At 40.7% G+C, this 22,394-nt stretch overlaps 3 protein-coding genes across 3 annotated transcripts; 1 reads left to right on the top strand and 2 right to left on the bottom strand.

Moving 5' to 3' along the window:
• Nucleotides 1-1,410: 1,410 nt before the first annotated feature.
• Nucleotides 1,411-2,824, bottom strand: LOC149280260 (DNA-directed RNA polymerase II subunit RPB9-like). The gene is made up of 6 exons (XM_089500692.1): nucleotides 2,766-2,824; nucleotides 2,441-2,495; nucleotides 2,173-2,246; nucleotides 1,822-1,896; nucleotides 1,667-1,718; nucleotides 1,411-1,473 (listed from the first exon to the last, which is right to left on the bottom strand). The coding sequence occupies exons 1-6, from the start codon at nucleotides 2,822-2,824 to the stop codon at nucleotides 1,411-1,413; spliced, it is 378 nt and encodes a 125-aa protein (XP_089356818.1).
• Nucleotides 2,825-5,627: 2,803 nt separating this feature from the next.
• LOC149280259 (sphingolipid delta(4)-desaturase/C4-monooxygenase DES2-like) lies at nucleotides 5,628-10,822 on the bottom strand. The gene is made up of 3 exons (XM_089500694.1): nucleotides 10,741-10,822; nucleotides 8,578-9,320; nucleotides 5,628-5,771 (listed from the first exon to the last, which is right to left on the bottom strand). Exons 1-3 carry the CDS (start codon nucleotides 10,820-10,822, stop codon nucleotides 5,628-5,630), a joined length of 969 nt encoding a protein of 322 aa, XP_089356820.1.
• A 5,423-nt stretch (nucleotides 10,823-16,245) lies between these two features.
• LOC149280258 (tubulin-folding cofactor B-like) lies at nucleotides 16,246-22,061 on the top strand. Its single transcript, XM_089500703.1, has 6 exons — nucleotides 16,246-16,362; nucleotides 18,857-19,000; nucleotides 20,463-20,559; nucleotides 21,296-21,487; nucleotides 21,618-21,690; nucleotides 21,944-22,061. The coding sequence occupies exons 1-6, from the start codon at nucleotides 16,246-16,248 to the stop codon at nucleotides 22,059-22,061; spliced, it is 741 nt and encodes a 246-aa protein (XP_089356829.1).
• The last annotated feature ends 333 nt before the right edge of the window (nucleotides 22,062-22,394 follow it).

Here is a 22,394-nt window from a genome sequence, read left to right as displayed (position 1 = left end):
CTATATGACGAAAAGTATGTGTGTGTGGGGGGGGGGGGGGGCGGGGGCTAAAGCAACTCTGGGATGTTCATAACATTAAAATGACCAAGTTCTGTTCCTGCAGACTATGTCTTTTGGGCCACATCACCTGGGGGAGCAGGACCCACTGCTGTAGTACCTGAGGTAAGTACACACTACAGAGAGTGGTTGGTAAGGAACAGACAGAAGCAGGTAACTGGAGTCATTGATAAAATACAAACAGGAAGAAAACTATGGTAAAGCACAACCTATTTTTTATCTAAAAATATCAAGGTAGGAGAGCATACAAGTCAACATTCTAATGAGAAAATATACAACACGGTGTCCCATTATACAAGAGATCACCTATTGTGATAAGATTTCTTACCCATTTCAGATTTACAAATAAGTGTTATGTTTTATTTCTGTTGGGGAATTAAGCTCCATTCATCACATTTACTAAGCTATCAGTCCATGATAAAATGCATGCCAGGGTGCCATAAACCACTCTGCCCTAAGCACGCTTTATACTGCTTCTATGTTGCGGAGATGTCAAGTGCTCATCACCTTCATTGCTGGAATGTAAGCTACGAATTCTTTTCCATACCCTCTGCCTCTTCCATCTTGCAGGGTACATTTTCTTGCCGTGCTTGCCGCAAATCCTTTCCACTACAGCGTATGCTGACACGACATCTAAAGTGCCACAGTATACAGAAGAGACACCGGTGTCCTTGCTGCGGTAAAGGCTTCAATGACACCTTTGATCTCAAGCGTCACATGAGAACTCACACAGGTGACAAGACACAAGGGGAACTATGACTATAGTTTGTTTTTTTATTATTTCCCTCCATCCTAGTTTTTTATTTATTTTTTTCCAAACCTTTTGTACCCTACAGGGATACGTCCCTACAAATGCCCAGCCTGTGACAAGTCCTTTACCCAGCGTTGCTCCCTGGAATCCCATCTACGCAAGATCCACGGAGTTCTGCAGAGTTATGCTTACCGCCAACGCCGCTCCAAAATCTACGTGTGTGAGGACTGTGGCTTTACATCCCCCAATGCAGACACTTACACCCTGCATGTCATTGAGGTCCACCCCAGCAGCCCTGTTCTCTCCAAGCATCTCAGAAAACGGGGAGCCGGCGTTATGAGGGCAGAAATAGGAGTCTTGCTACATCCAACACCACGATATCCTTCAAATACTAATTATTCAAGATGATTGAATAACATGAAGACAATTGAAAGCCCTTTACATCATATAAGACTTTAGTCCCACTATCCAAGTCTCCTCTTTGATCTGTTGGACGCAACATAAAATGAGACAAGCTGTTCTTTTAAAATTGAAATAAAAAAATATTTATTCAAACAGACCATAAAATTTCTAAGAACAGACAAGATAGCTAGAGAGGGCATTCATTCTGTCCAGCGATGACCACAATGAGGTGCTGTACAAACATAATACAATCGCATGGCATCCTGAAAAGGGAAAAGAAATATATTAGCTGAGAAACAGGTATTAGGTGTACAACGCTTCTGAACTTAATATAGCATAAGCTAGGTATAAGAGGATGAATAACAAAGCCGAATTTTACATATAGAAGATAAAAAAATCAAACAGACCTACGAAGCGAATACAAAGATGTGATCCGACATAAAAAGTACATCATACCTCAGCACGTGCACTGTGAGACTGGAAGAATACTGCTTCTTTGTGTCCACATCTGGAAGACAAAAATCTGTTTATTAGATAAAATCCTGACAGAGGGAGAACGAAAGGTTAGTGAGAAAGCGATGCAAAGACGCCAGTGTTACAGTCTAACTCACTTGGAACACGGATGATCCTCTGTACGCGGCAGCGTGGGGTCCTGAGACACATCAGCGATGATCTGAGTCAGCTCACTGCAAAACAATGATGAAAATAGAACACAAACTTAATGACAACAGAGACGTGAATAAGTCTTTGCAACAACACTGACATGCTTGAAGTAAGTGGTATAAGTTTTCAGCTACTATGGAACTACAACTGAGACTGTGATTGAGAAGGATAGCATAAAGTTGAAGGAATAAATATACTCCATGTTGTGTAAATATATGGGCGCAGTTACAAAACTGTCTCTACAATAACAATCTCTGTATATAATGAATCTCCACAGCATAAAAGCGTTAAACACTTACTCCACTTCATGTGTTATCTTATTGACATATATACAGCTGTTGTCTGCCTCTTGTTGGTAGTCACAATTTCGACACTAGGAAGAAAAAAATATATATTGCTGTTTAAAGGGATGATCACTCAGGTCTGGCTTTCTTTCCAGTGTCAGGAAACCCCCATCAAACACCAAGAATAAAGAATGTTTGACAAGATGCTGGTGGCTGAGCTCACTGAAGCATAGACAAAATCTAGACCTACTCGACGTATATATAATGCTAGATCATATTTTACCGCATAGAGGAGAATCCGATTCTCTTTGTCTTCTTTGGGATACAACATATTGTTGCTGCAAAACAAAAAATATATATATATGAAAAATTCATCAATTACCAAAACTCAAGAGACTAAACCACTAATATATATATATATATATATATATATATATATATATATATATATATATATATATATATATACACACTCACACACTCTAACGCCTGTTGCCATTGGCTACAGCCCAGTGACTACCGCTCTCCATGGCATGTGGCCTTTACATAACGATACATATATTTCTATTCCCTATGGATGGCACTAACTGTGCCCCACGTCTCCTCACCATTCCTGGCAGAAGCGAATCCCTACAAAACCCGGCTCGTACGACCCGTCCGCGTCCATGACCCACTTTTCCGGAAGTAGACGCGACCACGTGACGCTGAAGTAAGTGACGTAATCAAATATAGCCAAAGCGTGTCCCTCTCTCACCCACGTTCTAAACACAACACCAAACAGAGGCCTAAACCTCATTCTTTACTGGACTGACTTTGTTAAAGAAATGTACGGGCGTCTTGCCGTAAATACCGAAAAATATATATATCGATGCCTTTATTTGTCTGGGTTTACTAGTCAGGACAGTTTTCGAAACACTAAATGTTCGGTGTGTGTCTCGAGTGTTTATAGCTCATTTCCTTAACTACAGCTTTTGCGTTCTTAACGACGCCTGTAATATGTACTAGAGGACTGTAATGAATCCTGATTACTTCCAAAATAAATAATAAGTTACAACTTCGCTTCAACTCCGGTCTATCTCATATGAAAGATTAGAGAAGTTCACGTAGTTAGAAAATCACATGAGTTTTCGGGACCTCAGTGGGCTCTTCTTTAGATAACAAAAATAAATGAGAAGAGGCCTCAGAGACACCGTAAGCTTGTGTAACTGTACATTTGTTTATGTTGGTTAAATAAAGCATAACAACTTGAATTAAAGACTCCGTTTTATCATGGGTTAATACATCTATATTATTATCTTTTATTTATATAGCGCCAACAATTTCCGTAGCGCATCTTACAGTCCGTACATTCAAAGGATCTGGCGAAACTAAATCCGGCAGATTATGATGGGCCGATACATTAAGTAAAGAGGACCAATCTGTATTTATGTAATGAAATATAAAAAGGGAGGGATATTTCCCACATACCCCCCTGTTTAGAAGGGACCCTGATCCCTCTGTCCCTTTTTTCCTCCCCTGACGCCCCACTTTTCTAGCAGTTCAGAATGTCTGCTGGGTATGAGGGTATCGCAGGATTCTACAGCCATAAAAGTAACAATAATATGTAAAGAAACAGCAGAAAATGTGTATAAAAATTAAATAGTGTAAATAAAATACATTATTAAATGCGCCATAATCCGGTATTTTATTACGTTGGCCTGGAATGAGAGCAGCAAAAGGAGGAAATGTTCTGAAAACGGATTAAGGGATGGAAAATATTCCATGCAGGAAAGCAGAGCAGATGTACAGAGACGATACTGATCAATCCCGCTATCCGTTTGCATGCAGCACTAAAATATAAGATGGCATTTAAGTGCATATGGACTATTCAGAAAGAAAAAAAAGGCCATCATCAAATGGAAAAATCAATATTTTTAACCGGCATGGTATGGCCACTTGAGATATATGTATATTCTATCAGGAAGTAATGGAAACATTAATAATTGCAGATTTGGATAGGTTTATTCTAGCTTCAACTGTATAAACCGTAAACGGAGGATTTCATGCAAATTGACGTGAAACTGTTAAAGTACGCAAAATAATTTGAATATGGCCATGTTTCAGTTTTGTCAAGTATTGACTTTAGAATGAATCAGCATACACAGTTGCTTATGTCATTTACAGCCGTGAAAAAAGATATACATTTACAAATACCGGTAGTTTTATACTCCTGTGTGTTAAACAATTCAACAGAATAAGAAACCTTTACAGAAAAATCTAATAAAGGTCTGAATCTCAAGGAAAGTGGGGATCCAAGGTATTTTGTAGAAATCACACAGTTATGATGTCATACTTCCAAACCTGATGCTCCGCCTTTGTTTACGGGTTTGTGCTTCACATTAATTTAATAGGCAACACACTGAAACATTTTGTTAATGTATTTAATAATTATAATCACAATTTTGTCAATTTTTAGTAGTCGTTTCATGAATATCATATCAAATTATTTTTTTTGGTTACTTAGGAAGCTTGTTTAGTCTAGAAAAAAACAGTCTTTCCACAACTGATTGTATTTATATTTATTGTATTAATATTGTTTTTATTTTGTTGAAACCCCCCCCCAAAAAAATGACATATTTCTGTTTAAAAATACTACCATACATCAGTGCATTTCCACTTCATAATAAGGGTTAGCTGCTTTGAAATCCTATGTGTGAATGAATTATTATTGTAACATACGCCTGAATATATTACATGATTAAAAATGAATGTTTCAAGTACATACATAATCCCTTTATGGTTTCTTCTCTTGCAGGAAACATAAGGGAATACTCAGAAATATTACTGATTAGTAATAAACAACGTTCCGCTAATCGATAGAGCATATGTATGTCTGGGCTATCATATCAAATGGTTCGGCCATTTAAAAATTCATTTAAATTGAAAGAAGCAGCACATAATCAGGCTAATACAGTGTTTAGCGATTTTTTCTCAATCATAAACATTATACAAATTACGTAGCCAATCATGACAAGGCGGTTGAAGTTCCTTGGGTAATAAACGTGCTAAAATTACTTTAAAATGGCCTTCATTTTTTTTTTTATATACACACATGATATTTCTGTATTATCGATTCCTGTAATTTTTGTTGTGAAGCAACAGATCCAATTTAAGTTGCAATAAGTATAAAAATATACACAATTTCAGCAGCACAGTGTGTACCCTGAGATACATGTAATCAAGAAAGTAAATGTGAAACAAAGGGATGAAACTTGAAACACTTCTAATAATGTATGCGAATATTTGACACACTGTTTGGGGAATTTACCAATATACTTTTCCATTCCTGCTCATCTCCATATATTACTTTGTATAGAAATATACAGGGACCTATACAATATTAAGGTTTAGAATGCTATCTTCATATACTGAGAATGCACACACTAAGTTGTTAGGAGTTAAATAAATATGGAATTTCTCTTTTATTTTTTTTAGTTCATCTTTGCAAGTTCGCACTCCCTCTTGACCCGAGAGAAAGGTCCCAGGTTCTTGCAGAATATGAAATCCCAAAGCACGCGTCCCCATGATGTGTGGTACGGGAGGGTGTCGTAGTATTCCGCTGCAATCTTACGTACCTAAGAGGAAGAGAGAAGAATGGTTAGGTGTGATGGAAAGAGAACCGGAATACTAAAAAAAAGCTGTGACAAACATGATGGAATTATGGGGGACCTCCAAATACTGTTGAGGCCACCATGGATAAACTCTGAAATGATTATCTTTGTGCATATGTGAATTTGGTACAAGATTAGTGGCTTTCAAAAAATCTAGGTTCATGATAACCGATTCTATGGAATTATAATAATTTAGTAATGGCGCCTGGGAACATTGCCTTGTTTTCTCATAGATCAAGAATGGCCAAAGTAGCAGCTCGTGCCGGTTTGGCTGCCTAAAGTTTATGAGAACTGCGGTCCACCATTGTTTTTGGCCCATCCTACATTAGAACCCCTTAAGGACAACGGGCGGTCCCTAAACCCATTGAAAACAATGCAATTTGAGCCCGTACATGTACGGGCTTTGTCATTAAGGGGTTAAATTAATAGTTGCATTGTGACCAGTAACAATGTACTTGGTGTATACAGTCTGCCGGTTGGTGCCTCCATGTAGGAACACTAGAGGGCATGCATCGGAAGATTACTGGACCACTGGCAGCGTGACACATTGTGGTCCAAAGTGCAAAAATATTTAGCAAAATACGATAACGTTTATTGTTGAACATCACAAAAAAATTAAAAAAGAAACGTAATTATGTTTACCCAGTACAGTCGGCCCTGTGTACGTAAGAGTCTTGGAGATAATTATTTCCCTTTACTATTGTTGTTGAAAGGTCAGAAGGATTTTTTTTTATATATTAATTTATTTTATTTTTAATCTGGGACTTTTTATGCTTTCATTGTTCTGTGCACAAAGGAATACCTGCGTCTGCACCAGGGTGTATCCGATAAATACTGGTATTATTGTTTTGCCAACACGACTGTATCTTATTGACTCTAAAAGCGACAAAGCTGTGCTTCGCATGCAAGTAAACGTGTTAGGAGTAACTGCACAGGGATACTTGTCGTTCTGTGACTCAAGTATACGTTTGGAATTAGAGGACAATGTCATGGGTACAAGTGACATGGACAGAGAACAATTAAAGGGCATCAGAAATGCATGGAACGAAAGATGTTCAGATAAGCTGGACAAGTACAAATAATGGAAGGTGTACTAATAATACTGGGTTTTGGGAAAAGGTAATTTTCCTGTAAGTAGAAAGGGTGTAGTGGGAGACAGAGCGGCAAGAGGTCCACTTGTTACAAAAGGAACATTGTGAATTAAGCAACAGCGCACTTAGCTGTAAAGGACTAACCAGCCCTTCCCATAAAATGGTTAATTCACCGGTTACCACCACCACAATTACACAATGTAGGTCAGTGTGTAGATGTTTGCTCGCCTTGCTCGGATTGGTCATACAATTCAAAGTCCGGCTTCATTCTCCTGCCTGAGGCCCTAACCGAACTTTGGAACATAGTAAGTTGCTATTTGAAACTAGTTAACAAGTAACCATGGTTTGTATGTACTGCTCAAAAATGAGCTCTATCTTAATTAGCTTCCTAATGGCAAGGCACAAACATTATATTTAGCAAGTACAATGGTTGTGTGTACAAAGTGATTTTTGTGTCGGGTTCCTACTACCAGAGCTACTGATGGAGTCATCATCCAACTTTGCAACAAAATCACTTTTTATAACTCCCAATGCGTTTTTCTACTACCATTCCTTTTTTTCTACACACAATTACAAGGGTAATTAATAAATAGAACAATTCTAAAGGCTGGCCCGAGGTGTTGGAACTTATCCAGACTATGGAAAGTGCTGGCTTTAGTTGTATGTTAGTTTAGGAACACGGATGTTAAGTAAGAGCCAGAAGATATACTGGAAACTCAACACAGAAACTGACTTTGCAAACACCAACATTTACTTCAAAGCCCAATAGTTTAGCCATGTCTCCGAAAGTAAAACAGCCGGCTTCCAGCTTGTGAAGTTGCAGAATTATGGCACTGATTCCTCTCACAGGTCCACCTGAGTCTGCAAGCGCCCGGTATTGATAGGAGAGTGTTCCACAGTCTCAGATCACTCTCCCGTCAAAACCCAGTAGGCTAGCACCCAGCAAAGTTACATAACACAAGAGTGATCAGTGTGTTTGGATCCATTTGGATGAAAGTGATCAGTGTGTTTGGATCCATTTGGATGAAAGTGATCATTGTGTTTGGATCCATTTGGATGAAAGTGATCAGTGTGTTTGGATCCATTTGGATGAAAGTGATCAGTGTGTTTGGATCAGTGTGGATGAAAGTGATCAGTGTGTTTGGATCAGTTTGGATGAAAGTGATCAGCGTGTTTGAGTTTGTGTCAGTGTGATGAAGAATGGTCAGTACAAGTGTGCATGAATAGGGCTGAATGGGTCAGTCTATTACAATGGTACCACAATTTGCAAGTGCAATATGGGGATTCTTCCCTGTAAAGCATAGTGAATTCCAGGCTCTGCCCTGGACCCACCAGTAGCACACCAAAAAAGAACATGTAATAATGCCTCCAAATTTCAACCTTGGAGAATCGGGAAGCCGAGGGTGGAGAAGGGAGACAACTTCAGGACAGAAAATTGAATACACGCTTGCTCTGCCACTTATTTCCCAAAGAAAGAGGTAGATGCTTTAAAAAGAAATAAAAAAAATATTTGGGAGACAGGAAGAGATGGACATAAAAAAAAAAAAAAACCACACAACAAAGACCCACAATAAGCTGAGCAGGAGACAGGCAAACTCAAAAAGAAGGGGTAATATATACATCCTATGTGTGTATGGCTATATGTATATATATACATTTTTTTAATACAGTTATCTTACCAAAGGAAGCTTGCTCCCTGGTATGCTTGGAAAGTCGTGATGTTCCATGTGGTAGCCAACATTGAAAGTTAACATGTTCAATGGTCCATAGTAGGAGTAGGTTTCATAACCCATCGAAAACATGTAGTGCTCAGCTATGAAGTGCCCTGAAATTGGATGGAAGCCCATAGACAAGATGGACCCGGCCAGCAGGTAGACCACAGGTTTCAAGCCCCACAAAGAGTAAATGGCCAGGTCAAAGGAAAACTGAACTAAGGCATTGATCACCTCAAGATGGGTGATAGGCTTTGGATTAACATAAAGTGGACGCAGGACATAAAGAAGTGGTTGAAGGATGATCCACAGAACCTTGCGTAGCGGAGTGCAGAAAAACCTTCCTTCAAAGTCTGTAGGAATGTCCACATCCAATCCATCTCCACCAAGGTACCGATGATGGTCAATATGGTACTTTTTGAATGATGTGGAGTACGGCATTGCTATGGGAAGGTTAGCAAACATCCCAAAAAAGCGGTTCCACCGTGCACACTTGGTGCCAAATGCAACATTATGAGAAATGTCATGGATTGCAAGAGTCAGTGAATGGTTGATCACTCCCCCAAAAGCATAGGAGCAGAACAAAAGCCACTTCCAAGGCAGGTCACGGACAAGAAAGCAGGATATAATCTGGACAACAACCATGAGCGAGACAATCCACTTGAGTTGTGGGTCGGGTCCCATCAAGTTCTTTATCTCAGGGTATTTCGCTGAAAGAAGAAGGTAAAATATAATGATCATTGTGGGTGTTAACAGACGGATTGAGACATTTCTCCAAACTTCTCACAATCAAAAGAGATAATGTTCTGGCGCAACAGAATCCTGAAGTGATCACTTTATTCTATATGGGATCATGATGTCCACATCCCACTACCTAACATGCCACAATTTGGTAAGTATATATAGCTGTCATCTGTCTTCATGTGCTCAGGAAAGTCCCATTGAAACGGCCGTTGTACATTCACATTATGGGTGGGTCAGAGGCTTTACATTAGGGTGACCTATTTTTGCTTTAAATGATGTTTAAAGGCATGTACAATCAGGTAATGACAGGTAAGTTTATTTCTGATGTCACTTGTCTGTTGACGTAACGTGCGGCCGGGTGTATCCAGCGGCTGGGAAAGGGAATTATGGGTATCGTAGTGTGTTGTGTAAGTAGAGGGGCGGGCTCTGTGTCCCTCGGCAACCGTAAAGCCTGTCAGTTTCAGTTAAGTGAAGATGTCTGCCATACCTTGGCAACCACCTGTAACTGATAACACACCTTGTTACTCATGTTACACGACAAAGATGCCACTGTTTCCATATCTATGCAGACTTTGTTTTCCCAAAACACATTTTGATTATTAAAACCATAGATTAACTATTCATTTTATTTTTCTGGTAAAAACAACCTTTTATGTCCCATCATGGATGATGTTGTTTTTTTATACACCTTTTTGCAAGGAAATTGTATCCCAAAGAATAAAATATTAATTTAGAACTAAATGGGAGTGGCTGATTCCAGCAAGCCTGTTTTATCTATTATGATCTAATTTATGATATATATATATTTATAAAATGCTGTCCAACTTTTGGTGTAAAGGGCCATAGCCCATAACTATTTTATTAGTTTATTACACATAATAAGTGCGTTAAGTAACTGGCAAGGCCCTACAGCAACATAAACGGACCTTTCATACATCCCAATATTTCAATTGGCCAAAGAGGGGCATATATATTTTAAAGAGGTGTGGCCAGGGGCGTGGCTAGGGAGCGGGGCTTTACAAAGACTATTTATGTAACTTTGTGACTTACTGATAGCTATTTATACAATTTAGAAGAAATTCATGTATTTTGCTTACTCTGTTTAATTTATTTAGACTCACATTATCATGAGGGGCATCAATGGAGGAAAAGATGATTTGGGTACTAGAAAGGGACTATCGCTCCTAATGAGGGACACTTGGGAGATGTGACCAATTGCAACACAAACACTTACATACTGCGTACAACCAGATTTGAATGTGATGTCCCTGCTTGCAAAATCAGACTTTAAGGGAAAATGGCTGTACTCAACTAAGTGGGGTAATATTACTTTTGGATACAAAAATCACTTCTCTAGTAATTTTATAGATTTCAAGTAATACTCACCCAATATCTCTTTCCTCCGGTCCGAATGGGGTTGGTCAGTATAAACCCACTCAAAGTTACCCCTTACAACTTTATTACCCATGATGCTCCTGCAAGAAAGCCGGACAGCGTCCCCTGCGAAAACAACAAGATAATGTGAAATGAGCGTCGTTCCCCGTTGGATTAGCCCGATGCCATGGTAATGTTAAATTGGTTTCTATACGGTGTACATATATGGCTTCCTTGGGGACTGACGGACATTAATTGAATCATCAGCATTCAGAAACGCATCTCCTCTTCCTTATGGTTTCACTACAATGGGGGTTATGTGTAAAAGCGATTTGGGTATAAAGTATAAAAATTTGCCTAATCACCATAGCAACCAGTAGAATGTCCATAATAGAATTCGATGGCTGATAAGAACCCTTCAGCCCATTTAGTCTGCCAATTTTTCCTTATGTAAAAAAAACCTCAAGACTGTATTCAGTCCTTGGTCTCGTCTTGGGTGCCTTTGCCATGCGTGTTTAAATTATCTCACTGTATTAGCATCTACCACTTCTTCTGGGAGGCTGTTCCAATTATCTACCACCCTCTCTGTAAAGTAAATCTTCCTTACTCTACAGTATATCTAAATCTCTGACCCTCCATATATATATATATATATATATATATATATAATTCAATATATAAAATCCCATTAAATTAACAAATAAAATACATTTACTGATGTACGCTGTGAATATTCACAAAAAGATTGAAACTACGGATATTATAACGTACTAATCATGGAAATTATCTAAATCTATTATCCTAAATCGTAAAGGTTCCGAGACGCAATGTTCATAAGGAAGCCCGCGTCTCTGGAACGGCCGTCCGTACGGCATAGAGGTAGTAAGGTTTACGTAATAATGTATAGGTACGTCACCTGCAGCCTTCTGTAGGGTTGGGAGCTCAGCTTGCAATGAGAGACTTGGTCTGAATGAAGAGCAGAAAAGAGGAAAGTAAACTGGTAAGGTGTATACGGGGAGGACCTGTCTCACCGCATGGACTACGCCCTTCGTCAACAGTAAATACCCCGACCGCAGATAAGATACTCATGTGACGACAGGTAGAACCTGTTACCCCCTTCAAACCTCTGGGATACTCTCCGCCAAAATGTCACGCCCTGTAAACTGTCACAGGTTCAACCTGTTCGGTCACCTGCTGCATAGAAAGAACATAAAAAAACCTCTTTCCCAACATTTCAAAGGTCTACGGACTTGTAGCAGTGGGTTGGGTTCGTAAAAATTTGAGGTGACTTTATGACGCATTTGTGCAAACCTTGCAGCCAATCACCAGCGGACGCAAAATTCGGACAATCTTCTTACTCACGCATTTTGCAGGAAGCAAGCACTCCATTTACTACGTGTTCCACGGAAGGCAATTTATGTGTCGCCAGTTTTACTCTTGGTTCTTAGAGGTTTTTACCCCAGTCTTGGGTGGAATGGGCCAATTTGCAGGGTCACATAGTCTTCACATTCTGCTCTCATTTAAAGCACTGGAGTTGGCTTTTTTTTTCTCATTTCTGTATAACAGGTAAAATCCCTGCTTGAACACAGGTGACTACAATCAACATATCTATTGTGTAGTAGAAGCACGTGCCTGCCACCATTAGCAATTCTCTTAAAACAGACATTTTTTTCAGATGGGCCATAATATGTTGAGTATTTGAAGACCCTCGGGGTCAGCTCATGCTCATGCACTGTTTTCTGCAATATTCCAGCTAGGTTTTTTCACCTGTGAGCTTGTTTGACATGATGACTTTTTTTCTATAATTTTTTTGCAGGGCTAGTCTTTGTTCTCCCTGCGCCATAGTACGTCTATCAAACTATTTAACGTCCGTAAGACGAGAAGTTGCAGAGTAAGATATTTCGGAAACCTTTACATCTCATAAACCACACCTCTGTAGGAATTTACAGGACCCGATGGCTATGTGTGTTCTGGGAGGTCAGCGGGACCACCTTCAACTTCAGCAAGACCACCCTCTAATACCAGCGGGACTCCTGCTTGCAGTCCAAGGAGAGGGGGCTCCGGGTAGCCAGACCCAGAAAGTTCCCATGTATGCTTGGCCCCCCCTGCAAGACGGATACCAGGGAGAGAGCGGCTCTTCTGCCTACCACCAAAAACAGCATTTCTAGTGTCAAACTACATGAGGGACTCAATTTAAAAATCCACACGTGCAAAAAAACAACTTAAAAAACTAGTGCTCATTGAACATGTGATTCCAGGCGCCCGTCTCCTGCGCGGACAAAAGCTTGGGGGCCGCCAAATGCATTCATGCCAAATAAAGTGACATCTCACTGTAATACATATGACGACTGGAGTGTCCCTTTAACATGTAACAATATACCTTTTTGTTTTTAGGTTTATTTTATTATTTGTTTTGTATCCATTTGCAATTTTGATTTGCAACATTGTTGATAGCTATTTGTCTAATTAAGTTCCACATTTACAGAAGTAGTTGATTTTCATAATTTAATTCATATACATATTATCTTATACACATTCCATACTGTTTCAAAGGAGGGGAAACATTAGAACAAGAGGTTATAAACTAAAATCTAGAAAGTCAGATTAATGTAAGGGAGTTTTACTTTACTGAGCGTGCGGTAGATAAATGGAATAGCCTCCCAGCAGAAGTGGTAGAGGGTAATACAGCGAGGGAATTTAAACATGCATGGGATAAGGTCTTTGCATCAGGAAAACCAGGCAGACTAGATGGCCTGGATGGGTCGTATCTACTTAATTTCATGTTTGTATGGTCCAAAAAAAGCGGGGCTTGGAATTTTTACGTTCAAAGAGGAGCTGCACTTTGCTGTGCCAGGCATTGGTGACATGTTGGCCCCTGTGGCATAGGAGGAGCCTCATCAGAAGTCTCTCCAAGCTTTGGTACACAGTGATAGTGGCACTGCCACTAAAGAGTCCTGATTATAGATCCAGGGCTGCAGGGGTTAAACACGGTAGACATGGCGTCTGAAGACCAGTGCCTGCCCAACCCAAAACTGCAGGGTGACTGGAACATTTCTAACAAAGGTCACTATGTAATCAATATCTGTCAGAGGAAACTGATTATACTTTAATGACAGCAAGTAGAAAGAAAATATATCGCCTGTTATCTAAACGTGATTATCAAACTTACAGGCTTCCATGTAAAAACTTTACAAAAAACTTTCACGCATGCTGGCATTCAACAGGTTAAGCGACCAATAAAACCTGACGGGAAGGTCCATGCTCCACCAAAGTGACACGCATCATGCACTCAGCAACGTGTCATACTCATTACCATGTTATCAAACATGTGAGTGGAGACACAGGTCATATGAGCTCATCTTATTACATAAAGGCAACCGAATGCATTACAATAAAGCTATAAATCTTCATTTACATAATAAACCGATAATGGTTATTCTTCACTGATCTCCATTCTTCAGAATGTATTATGTATTATAAATGAGACTCACTTTACCGGTGTCAATCAGGCAACATTCCACATGCAGATCATTCCACATTCATACACTTTCACATTCATACACCTCCATGGCCAGTCTCAGCATTGAGCATTCCAGACTGCAGCCTGCGGCGCCTAAATCATGGGGGCACAGAGCTGTGGCATGTTCTTCCTAGATAAACAGGTCTGAAGTGGTTACAGCCATCGGGCCGCTTTACTAGGTACTGATTGCCCTCTTGGGACCAATATCACAGTGCCCCTCTTTCCTCCCCAATGCCCCTCTTTCCTCCCCTGATGGCCCTTTTTTCTAGGAGCTCAGAATGTTTTGCTAGTATGAGTTATTCTTGACTGGGGTGTCATTTGGTATGGGGACACATGGGAATTCTCAGGGTTTTTGCCCCAATCTCATGGTGAAGGGGCAGATTTTCAGGGTCACACAGTCTTTAGCTGCCTCCTTCACCGCTGTGATCATATATAAAACTCACAATTGGTGCTTTTGCTACCAGTATGTTATGGATGATATCCCTGCTTGAATGCAGGTGACTCAATTAAGTGTATCTTTAAATAACGACAACTGAAGGTTTCCATGAGGGCCAGTATTAGAGCCATTTGGCCAGTCACTACAATGAACCTTCATGATGGTCTTCACGATGGTTTACATTTTAAGAGTCACAGGGTATGCACTCCCAATGTGTTCCTTCCTTGGGGTTCATGACTGAATAACATGGTCCTTGACGGCAGATAAAACCATTCGGCGATCCTACTCTGGAACATTTCAGTTACTAAGCAGGTGTCCCAATAAATGTGCTAGAAGCCCCAGATGGGGTATTTTTTTCATCTGAGGATTCCTGAGCCTGTATAATGAGAATTACGAATGCCCCTGAGGCACACGGAAGCGACATGCCTTATGTGACCACGAAAACCTGACATGGGCTGCTAAGGACTTACGTAATCACTTATCGCACCTGAACAAAGATTCTGTTATATCACTTATTTTTTTATTGCACCTCGCGTTTATTCACTCCATAACAAAATCGCACAGAGGAGGGCACCAGATTCGCACATGCGCAGTATGTTCAAGACACTTTCTAAGATCCGAAACAGGACATGTAGAGGGGGCATTTTGTGTTGACTATTCCAGCTGTGTCTGGAAAGGAAGGCGCTGTTAAGTGTTAATTGCCCTTTTGGTGATGTTTCGGATGCATCATTTAGGAGTTCTATGTACCCGATCTACCCGGAGCCCTCCCTTGCGGGATGCGAGCAGGAGGTTCTGCTGGACCCACAGTTCTTAAACGGGGAAATAGGGAGTGGGGCGCTGCTCCCGCTGCCCAGAGTTTTCCGGTGGTAACCCGGAGTCCCCAGGAGTAACCCAGCGAGTTCCCACTTCTTGTTCACCCGTTGTACCACATTGCGTAATATGATGGCACTATATAAATAATATGTACAGTATATGTACAGCCTGTTTTACTGTGTTTTGTACAGCTGTATTGGTAATATCACACAACTAATGTTTATTATATAATTTAATATTATTATTATTATTTATTGTTGCAACAAAAAGATATGACAACATAAACACAATATCCTGCCTTTTCAAAGGGTAGTTATTGTCGGTGCGTCTCTAATCTGATTTAAGGCACTAGCGGGTCCTAGATAAAAGTTACAGGCCACCGCTCTCTGATATATATATATAGTGTTATCCTTCCTATGGTCCCGCTAACAACTGTACATTATATACATCCGTATCCATCCAAGCCCCGCCCCTAAGCACGGACAACCTGCCAGTTATCACGCAAGCACTGTTGTAATTGGCTCCGCTGTGAGAATATGTCAACCGAGTAACCTCCTCAATGAGTGGCTGTTTACCGTATGGTTGGCAGGAACCAATTCCTGATTGGGTAGAGCGGAGAAGCCTCGCTGGCTTCCGATTGGTTCCGTCCGTCCACACCTGCGCGACCATTGGCTGTCTGCCTGTTCTGATTGGCTGACGCATTCTCCCCTCTTCATACCGGGATTTTGGAGTCGTAACAGCAGCCAACATGAGCTCCGTTACCATCATGTCGGCCCCGGTCGTATCTGTCCGGATCAGCAGTAGCCTTAACACCTTCACTGCCGAAAAGAGGTTGGACCGGGGCCTCACTCTGGCCGAGCTTAAGGTTGGGAGCTATAAAGGTGGAGGCCTCTGGGGCCCGTGTGACAAGGAGTGACCGAGGCCTTCATTTTTTTTTGTGGAAAATATTATTTAATGCGCCACGGGAGAGTTGGAGCGCCCGGGGAGGATTAACCAGTGTCATAGTACTGTGTGTAGTAATTACCCTCACTCTGGCAATAACGGGTTAATGTGACAGTGGGAAGGGGTGGCTGGGGCAGAGCTCTGGGGTGTGAATGGACTATATAGAAAGGGTAGGGAGGGGCGGCATGCGGGATTGGTGTATTTAAGGGGGTGCGGTGAAGGGGTGGGGGCTTTTTATGGTAATAGACACCGTGGCACCCCAGCTAATGTGGACTACAACTCCCTTAATGCTTATCCAGCCATGTAACTTGACATAACTAAATTGCCTGTGACACTTCCTGATATTATCTACATTATACACCGTAGCGCTTCTTACAGTCCATACATTCCAAGGGTCTGACTAAACTAGAACAGACCAACTAAGACTAATCAAACATGCTGTATGTACCGGTAACAAAAAAGCCTAGGTAAAGACGACCGTCCTCACAAGCTTACAATTAATCCACTAATAGTTACTTGCAAAGATTCTATTTCAGTGACTCCGTGAGGGCGACGTAATCCAAATAACTGTTCATATTAAAAGAATGACTTGTCAGGACATGGAGATTTACTGAATTCTCACCCGTATTCAAGCAGGGATCTGCTGGGTTCTGCTCCCAGCATGTAACGAGGTGTGTGTGTGGGGGGGTAGTGTATGTGATTATGTATTCACTGTCTGTCTGTGTGTATGTGTATAGTGCTAGAGTCAGTGTATGTGTACTGTAGTGTCAGAGTCAATGTGTTTGTGTGTCTATGTGTAGTGATGGAGTCAGTCCGTGAGTGTATACTGTAGTATCAGTGTGTGTGTGCAGTGCCATGTATGTATTGTAGTGTCAGATTCAGAGTGTGGTGCTAGCGTTACAGTATGGCATTATCATGAGTGTCAGTATATAGTGTTAGTGTGTATTAGCAAGTGGGTACATGAGCGTATAATGTTAGTGTGTTTGTGAACGTAAGATGTTGGCGTGTGCCCGTTACTGTATGGTGTTAGAGTATGTACATGTATGTTAGTGTACGGCCTGGAAAACAAAAACACGATTAAGGAAGAAAAAAAAAAAGCTGGCTCCTAACTTTTTTTGGCTGGCTCCTAGATCCAAACCAAATTGGTCGACCCCTGGGTTAAATACATTAAACATCAAAACACACCCATGAAAGCAAACCTGTCAATTATTTTTATTTTAATAAAACACCATCATTCCAGGGAGTGCCACTTTGCAGTGTATTAATAACCCTAACCGCCCAACCCTATATAATATAATCATATTAAACCCGGACAGCCCGGTGTTGCCTGAAGTGATAGCCGGACCCAAACCTCCTACTCTTGTTTAGAATTTGTGGCCCTTTCTTTGTGTTGAAGGGGAAACAGCCGCTGTGCAACCGCCCGGCTCAGCCACTAATTTATGTGTTCTTGGTTTTACTCTTTCATTGACCCCTAAATCACTTTCTAAGCCCCTCAGTATTTTGGTGGTGATGAACTTAATGACATTTTATGGATAACTAGACATGCAGACCTGTGGAGCTCGTTGACACCGTATGAGAACGTGTTTATTCTAACCGTGAAACCGATCTATGAAAATAAATCAACCTGACAGTTGGAACTAATTAATTTCTGTCCCAACATCATCTAATGTTTTTCCTATTGGCCGAATGTAACCATGCCAGTATAATCTCATGAGATCATCCCCAGGCTAACCGGCTTCCAAACGCAATATCAAGATTGTGGCGTGATATTTGGCTGTATTACATACGCTCTGCTATTTTGTAACCACTATGCAACCGTTTCATTTGTAACACGGTCTAGTTATTGTGTTTTTTCCTGTTCTTGTAGCTGACGTATCCCCCTCCCCTACACATTCTGGACAGGCTGGTACCTATCTCCCTGCACTGGTTCTTTTGGGATAGAACAAAATGTTGAGACCACAAAAAGAAAAAGCAAACCTTGCCACCACCCCTGGTCTCTGCTGCTGTAGCGTAATAGCAGAAAACAAAAGCCCTGCTTGTGGGTCTACAGAGACGGACGTCATTAGCATTCAGCTAAGTGTGGTGTTTGAGCTGGGAAAGTCACCCAAAATATCACATGACTGACAACAATGGCTGCCTCCAGGTCTGCAGATAAAGGGAGTTTATGGAGACAAAAATTAGAGAACACCAGGTTTTTGTCAGGACCGACCTACATTACTGTATACATTGCTGGGGTTACGCTCAAGGAGAAAACTTTTTTTTTTCCTTGGGTATTCCCCTTTAAAGACTGTATATTTTTGCACATTTCAGCATTTTTTTTCTAAACGACTTATTGACTATGCGGTGCTACGGAATTTGATGGCGCTATATAAAACAATAAGTAGTAATAATAATAATAATTTCCTTTTACGTTGCAGTGTAAGCTGGAGCTAGTGGTGGGATCCCCGGCGTCATGTATGGACCTCCAGCTGTACAGTGCAGACAATATATTCCTTCAGAACCTGGACCAGGATGATGCGTTGCTTGGGTCCTACCCTGTGGACGATGGCTGCAGGATCCACGTTAGTAAAACCCAAACTGATTCCTCATCTCTTATGTTTTCCAATTACTGTTTTTTTTTACTAGATACAAAAATACCCACATTCTCTGATTCACCAAAACATCCCACTCTAAAGTTCTGATTCAGAATAAGCCCAGGATACATTAAATATGATTTCATTCATTGGAAGTTTTGGCACAACGTGTGCTCATCAAACCACAGAAATATGTTTAAATGTTCCTCTTGTAAAATAGCCTCAAGCGTAACTTTGTAGAAGTGCTGACAGCACATGTAGCCTAAAGCCCCCCCCCCCCAAGCCTATACATATTTTTCTCCATTAATCCTGCTGGGACAGTCATGTGTGGTGCACTCATCAGCAATACCTACCACTTAAATAGCTTGCCCCCCCACAAACCATTGTATTGGTTGCTAAACCCCCCCCCCCCCCCCCGATTTCATGTTTGTAACTTTCCTACTTTACACTTTTTTTGCTGCTACTAACCATTATAATTTCAGGAGATTCAGTTGAAATTAAGATCAGATAGAGAACTAATTGGGGGGGGGGGGGGTGTAAAATATTTTAAGATATCAACATGTGATTTTTTTTAAGCCCCAGAAACACAAAATTGATGTATGTGCTTCCCCTTGGTGGGGGAAAAAGGGCAACTTCCACGGGGGTGCATAATGTATTTCAACTGAAAGTTCTGCATTTCCCTCCATGGCTCAGTAGGTTGGAAAATTAATCTAATCGTTAAATTAACTATGAGCCCTACAAGAACTGAAATCCTTACAGTATCCTTACCACATGCCGGCTACTGACCATCCTCAAATACATCTATACATCTATTTTTTAGTAATAAGTCTAATGTTAGCCATTAATCTCCAATGTTACCGCATACTGCTGGTTGTGGAATCTTACTATAACCCAGCCTTCTCTTACAAAGTGCCCAAAACACGAACAAAAACCCCACCAAATCCCAATTTCACTAAGAATTAGGACGCCCTCTGTGACCTCTATCTGTGCTTCGTTCATAGATTTCCTATAGGTGTGAAATAGGCTTCGGGAACGTCACCGTCCTTAAAATTAATGTAAAAAATACTTTTTTTTAATGCTTTCACCTATAACCATCTGTGAATTTACCTCCCGCTATATGGCCTGTTTATATAATCTATTTTCTTGGCACCCCGGGGCTCATGGAAAGGCAACCTTTGTCCTTCTGACCGATGGAATTAAAGTCGTGTAATCCCATCTGACAACTAACATCAACTGCAGAAGAAAAGCTCTTAGCAGTTGTGTTCGTCTGTACTGTGCTTTTCACCAAAGCACCCCAGTTCTGCCGCATCACGTCCTTCTCTGTGTTCTTTCCATATATTATAAATCTGTCTTTATGATCTGTCTTTTTTTTTTTGTTTTACTCCCAAACTCTGCAGCTCTGTACGATATACCGGTGAAATTACAAACGACCATTAATGTTTATCTGCAGGTGATAGATAAGAGTGGCGCGAGGATTGGGGAGTTCGAGGACCTCTCCAGGGTGGAAAAATTTGAGATTTCAAAGGAAGCCTATGAGAAAAGAACAGGTGCATCCCTTAGTACCATCCCACCCTCCGCTGCCATCATTGAACATCCGACCCGGCAATCCATTATATTTCACGATTACCAGGGCAGCCGCAAAGAGACTCCCTGCATCTATCTAGAGTTCAGTAGGGGCTTAAATTAGTCGTCTGACTACCACAACATGTGGGAAATATTTGTAGGGATAGAGTCTAAGAGTACATTCGTTCTAATTTCATGTTCATATTAAGGAAACGGCTCTACAGAATTAACCCCTTCATGACAAAGCCCGTACATGTACGGGCTCACAATTGTTTTTAATAGGTTTAAGGACAACCCATTGTCCTTAAGGGGTTAAGACTTTTTTTTTTTCTAGATCTGTTTGTTTTTCCCCTTTAAACATTTCATTTAATTTTTTGTTAGCTTTTATATATTATGTGCATATAATAATTCACTTTAACTATTCTTCCTCGTTTGCAGCTCTGACATTGACTTGCCTTATAGAATAGAAATGCCATAGTGTCCTGATGCTGCGCAGAGCAACTTTCAGAAGACTTAATCTAAAAAATATATAACCTACAATAGCTGAGCTTACCCCACACGGTTGCCTTTGTTAGACATCATAAACCTAAAAAATCTAATTTTTGTTAAATATATTGCCCTTACATCCTTTATTGTTAAGATGGCAAGTTAGGAATTGCGTGCTATGCTATCGCCCGCCGGAAATCGCCTAAATGTCTTCTTTCCCTCTATCGCCCACAGACTCCGTACGCTCCTTTCTAAAGAAGAACAAGCTGGGGAAGTTCAACGCCGAAGAGGCAGCTCAGGCCAAAGCAGAAAACGAACGCAAGCTGGAGGAAGAGAGGGTGGCAGCCGAATCCATTACGTCAGGGGCGCGGTGCGAGGTGCGGGTGCCCGGCCAGCCGACTAAAAGGGGGACTGTCATGTATGTGGGTAAGTTTGTGTGAGCTTGAATAGGAGTTTGTGGGTTTTCTTTTACCTGGGATCTCGTCCCTGAACCGTATGATGACGACGTACATATTTTATATTGTACAGTATATCATGTTTTTTTTCTCCCGTTTAGGTTTAGCAGACTTTAAACCAGGATACTGGGTTGGTGTAAAATATGATGAACCTCTTGGAAAAAATGATGGAAGGTGAGTTTAACCTTCTGGGATTTTTTAATTATAAATATAAATATAAATATATATATATATATATATATATATATATATATATATATAGCCAGGTTTATGAACCCGATTGTTGACATAAAGGACCTATTAATTAATTTAATTGTGTTATTATATATATTATATTATAATTGTCGGTTGTGCTGAATAACTCGGGGATAACTGGTAACCTCACAACCCACTACGATCATGCTGTATGTGTGTTTTCTCTTTCCAGTGTTGAGGGTAAATCCTACTTCACATGTTTGCCAAAATATGGTGCGTTTGTCAAACCTCAGCACGTGTCGGTCGGAGACTACCCGGAGGAAGATTACGGCTTGGAGGATGAGATGTGATGTCCCCGCGCTGCATCGACCGCATCAGTGCCTCCCATAACTTCCGTGTCTTTAATATCTGAGCTTTCTCTCCCCAGCCAGCCATGTTTCATACGCTCCTGCATATTAGTACAGTGATAATGGTAGATCCATGTGTAGGGGGAGAGATCATTCATGTTTCACTTGCTTACAGTATCCATAAGACAGCAGTATCCACAAGTTTGGTCATAAGTAAATATGATTTCACATCAGCTGTTTATCTGTTAAAAGCATTGAGCGATGATGTTTTACACTCTCTGTTTATGCAAAATAAACAGAATTCTGAAGGTTAGTTGCACTTATCTAGCATCGGTG

Source organism: Sceloporus occidentalis, unplaced genomic scaffold, assembly GCF_023333645.1.
Source record: "Sceloporus occidentalis isolate IW3139 unplaced genomic scaffold, rSceOcc1.0.p SCAF_157, whole genome shotgun sequence".
NCBI lineage: Eukaryota > Metazoa > Chordata > Lepidosauria > Squamata > Phrynosomatidae > Sceloporus > Sceloporus occidentalis.
Note: the sequence above shows the minus strand (reverse complement) of the source record. Positions and strands in the feature narration are given on the sequence as shown.

Excerpts from the sequence above, each read along its gene's own strand:
- LOC149280260 (XM_089500692.1), bottom strand. The coding sequence starts at position 2,824 with ATGGACGCGGACGGGTCGTACGAGCCGGGTTTTGTAGGGATTCGCTTC. Across the intron at positions 1,897-2,172 it reads AAGATAACACATGAAGTGGA|TGAGCTGACTCAGATCATCG; the intron begins GTAAGTGTTTAA and ends ATTGTTTTGCAG. Across the intron at positions 1,719-1,821 it reads GAGGATCATCCGTGTTCCAA|ATGTGGACACAAAGAAGCAG; the intron begins GTGAGTTAGACT and ends TTTGTCTTCCAG.
- LOC149280259 (XM_089500694.1), bottom strand. The coding sequence starts at position 10,822 with ATGGGTAATAAAGTTGTAAGGGGTAACTTTGAGTGGGTTTATACTGAC. Across the intron at positions 9,321-10,740 it reads CCGGAGGAAAGAGATATTGG|CGAAATACCCTGAGATAAAG; the intron begins GTGAGTATTACT and ends TTCTTCTTTCAG. Across the intron at positions 5,772-8,577 it reads CAGGGAGCAAGCTTCCTTTG|GTACGTAAGATTGCAGCGGA; the intron begins GTAAGATAACTG and ends TCTTCCTCTTAG.
- LOC149280258 (XM_089500703.1), top strand. The coding sequence starts at position 16,246 with ATGAGCTCCGTTACCATCATGTCGGCCCCGGTCGTATCTGTCCGGATC. Across the intron at positions 16,363-18,856 it reads TCACTCTGGCCGAGCTTAAG|TGTAAGCTGGAGCTAGTGGT; the intron begins GTTGGGAGCTAT and ends TTTACGTTGCAG. Across the intron at positions 19,001-20,462 it reads ACGATGGCTGCAGGATCCAC|GTGATAGATAAGAGTGGCGC; the intron begins GTTAGTAAAACC and ends GTTTATCTGCAG.